Below are 3,745 nucleotides of genomic sequence, written 5' to 3' on the forward strand. Positions count from 1 at the left end.
AGATTTTGCATATAAAATTATATATGGTAATTATTTTATAGTATATGTGTCGTCATATATAATTATAGTTGACTGAGATTTGTGTGAAAAATTTGTTACATGTATCTGCCGAGTTTGATACATAAATTTTACATACTGTAGTTTAAATTCTGTGCAAAATACGGGTAGATTAACATTCAAATAATTTTAAAATATTATTTTTTAATTAAATTATAACTTTAATATATTTATACTAATATATAATAATTAAAGATTTATAATAAAAATAATAAATCTAGTATATAATAATAAATTTAATACTGTGGACTATTAGATTTTAAAAACAGTCAATCAAACATTATGTATGGTTTTGGAATGAACGAAAATATACATGATATCAAATTAAGCTGAACAGCAGTATTTTAGCAATTTAATAATTTGACATGTATACAATGTTATTTTTTTTATTTTTAACAATCAAAATAAAGGGATATATTAAGAATAGTAGTTGTAGTGTTGGAGAATTAGAATTACAATTAGAAAAAGGATAGAGTAATTCTTGTAATTTCTATTTTTCTTTATTTTCTTTTACAGCTGGCAGTTAGTTATAACTAACTTTGCCACCAAATAGTTTGTATATAAGCTGTAGGAAACAATCACATTGTACAGTTCTTAATTTTCTGCAATATACAATCATTTTTCATTCTTCTTCTTCAATAGTTAACATGGTATCAGAGCTTGCAAACCTAGCTTTCATGGTGAAATCTGAAAAAGGATGATTACGTACTGATCTCAGGTGTTATCATCTTCGTTTATCATCTTCGTGTCTTCCGTTTTAATCGTTTTTTTTTGTTGCTTGTTTTGTAATAGCTTTAACGATTTAGTTCGTAGAAATTGTTGCGTAATATTCGTATATACATACATTCTTCATCTGTGTGTATAGATTCTTCATTGTTCTTCTACAAACACTGAGTTCTTAAGTCGAAATTTTACTCGAAATATTGTCAATTGCTATTTTTTTCTGATCGTATCTTGATTCTTCTAAAATCACTTTGTTCTTGATTGAATTGCTAAACAGATTTCTTGTTGTGATTTGCTGATTGTTTAGAAGTCAAAACTGTATTCTAGTTTCTGATTATCACTTTCTTCCATTGAGTCAAATCATCAAACAGTCTCATGGCATTACAAGGTAATCAAGATCCGTCTAGTGTTTACTATATTCATCCTTCTGATGCTAATGTTACGCAATTTGTGTCTGCTAAATTCAACGGAGTTGGATTTCATAACTGGAAAAGGTCTATGATCTTAACACTATCTACTAAAAATAAACTTGGATTTGTTGATGGAACAATAGCAAAACCTGAGATCACGGCTGCTGAGTTCAAATACTGGGAACGGTGTAATAATCTAGTGATTTCATGGTTGTTGGCCAATCTTGATGAATCTATAGCTAAGAGTGTGCTGTTTTATCAAACTGCTGAGGAGATATGGAAAGATTTAGCAGACAGATATGGTTATACATCAATGGCTCAAATCTACTCTTTTGAACAACAATTGTTGGAGATCAATCAAGGAACTGATTCTGTTTCAGATTTTTTCACCAAGATTAAGACTCTCTGGGATGGATTGAATGATGCAAATCCATTGCCATACTGTACTTGTGAGTTGTGCACTTGCAATCTATCTCAAAGGCTGGTTCAAAGACAACAAGAACAGAGGGTGTTGCAGTTCATGATGAAGTTATCAGAACAGTTTGCCTTGGTAAGAGGCAATGTTTTAATGATGCAACCTTTGCCAAGCATAGCACAAACCTACAGACTATTTGCTCAGGAGGAGAGGCACAAAGAAATCTCTGCTGCTTCTACAGCATCTGACTCAATGGCATTTTATGCTGATAGAAAGAAGTTTAATCCTTCATACCAGATTAACAGAAATGTGGCTTCTAATACAGGTTCAAATGCAAACTGGCAAAAGAATGGTGATCAAGGATTTACAAGAAAACCAGCATATTTTTGTAATCACTGCAAGATACCAGGTCATAGCATGGAAAGGTGTTTCAAATTGAATGGTTATCCACCAGGTTTTCAGGACAGGCAGAATAGAAAGTTTGCTGCTATGACACTTCAGACTCCTCGACAAGATTATTCTGAGAATTCTGCAACTGAAGAAATGAATAGAAACTCTGAAACTGTAACTAAGGAACAGTATAATCATTTGTTGAACTTGATCAATCAGAAGAATAACAATACTACTGGTCCATCTGATTCTGATGATGGTAAACATGCTCTACTTGCAGGTAAATTTTGCTTATTTTCTGCTTTCAATGGTGACTGGATAATTGATAGTGGCTCTACAGATCATATATGTCCAAGTATTGAGAAGTTTACAACATATAAAATTGTTAAGGATACAAATAATTCCATTACAATTCCTGATGGTAAGAGAGTAAAGGTTTTTCATATAGGATCTGTCAAAATAAATGATGAAATTGTTCTGAAGGATGTACTTCATGTACCTGATTTTCAATTTAACTTGATATCAGTGGCTAAATTGAGTAAGGATTTATCTTGTCAAGTGACATTTACTGATGGAAAATGTTTTATTCAGGGCCATTCCTTGAGAAGGCCTCAGATTCTACTTGGTAACTTGTCAAATGGATTGTATACAATCTCTAATCATGGTTCAGATTCTAGTCTTTCTGTTGTCAAAAGCTGTTGTAATGCTGCCATCTCCAAATCTGTGGAAGAAGCTAAGCTGTGGCATCTCAGAATGGGACATTTGCCTTTCACTCAACTGAAAATACTCATGCCTTCCTTATCTGTAAAAGATTGTTTAGATTCAACAGTTTGTCAAATATGTCCTGCAGCTAGACAAACTAGAAAACCTTTTCCGGTCAGTCATGTAAAGTCTAATAGAGCATTTCAGCTATTGCACATTGATGTTTGGGGCCCTTACAGAACTAAGTCTCTTACTGGCTGTAATCAGTTTATCACAATAGTTGATGATTTTTCCAGATTCACATGGGTGCATTTGATCAAATACAAAACTGAGGTATATTCTGTTCTGTAAAGTTTTCTTAACTATGTAGAAAATCATTTTCATACTACTGTTCAGTTTATAAGATCTGACAATGCAATGGAATTATCTGCTGGGAATTGTGCACAATTATATAAAGATAGAGGGATAATTCATCAAACTACTTGTGCTTACACTCCACAACAGAATGGTGTTGTGGAGAGGAAGCATAGACACCTGTTAGAAATATCAAGAGCAATTTTTTTACAAGCTCATTTGCCACCAAAATTCTGGGGGGATGCCATTTTGTGTGCTAGTTATATCATAAATAGAATGCCTTTGCAATCCTTAGAAAATTCTTCACCATACTTCAAATTATACAATTCTGAACCCTCTCTTGATCACATGAAAACATTCGGTTGTTTGTGTTATGTATCAACATGTAAAATTCAGAGAACAAAATTTGATCCTAGGGCAAATGCAGCTGTTTTTTTAGGTTATCCTAATAATACTAAGGGATACAAAGTTTTTGATCTTAAAAATAATGTAGTTTTCATTTCCAGAGATGTTACATTTCAGGAAGATATATTTCCTTTTCACATCATCTCAGAAACATCAAAGTCTCAATTTCTAAATAGTATTTTTCTTCCCAAACAGTATACAACTGATGTTGTAGATTTGCATTTCCCATCAGACATTGATCTTAATTCTAGTATTATTGATATGTCTGATGATCATATATCTGATAATC

The 3,745-nt window shown here is 32.2% G+C and overlaps 1 protein-coding gene across 1 annotated transcript; it reads left to right on the forward strand.

Moving 5' to 3' along the window:
• The first annotated feature begins 1,058 nt into the window (after window positions 1-1,058).
• Window positions 1,059-3,024, forward strand: LOC141706254 (uncharacterized). The gene is made up of 2 exons (XM_074509064.1): window positions 1,059-2,275; window positions 2,587-3,024. The coding sequence occupies exons 1-2, from the start codon at window positions 1,156-1,158 to the stop codon at window positions 2,622-2,624; spliced, it is 1,158 nt and encodes a 385-aa protein (XP_074365165.1). The 5' UTR covers window positions 1,059-1,155; the 3' UTR covers window positions 2,625-3,024.
• Window positions 3,025-3,745: the final 721 nt, after the last annotated feature.

The sequence above is a fragment of the Apium graveolens genome, chromosome 2 (assembly GCF_009905375.1).
Source record: "Apium graveolens cultivar Ventura chromosome 2, ASM990537v1, whole genome shotgun sequence".
Classification (NCBI taxonomy): domain Eukaryota; kingdom Viridiplantae; phylum Streptophyta; class Magnoliopsida; order Apiales; family Apiaceae; genus Apium; species Apium graveolens.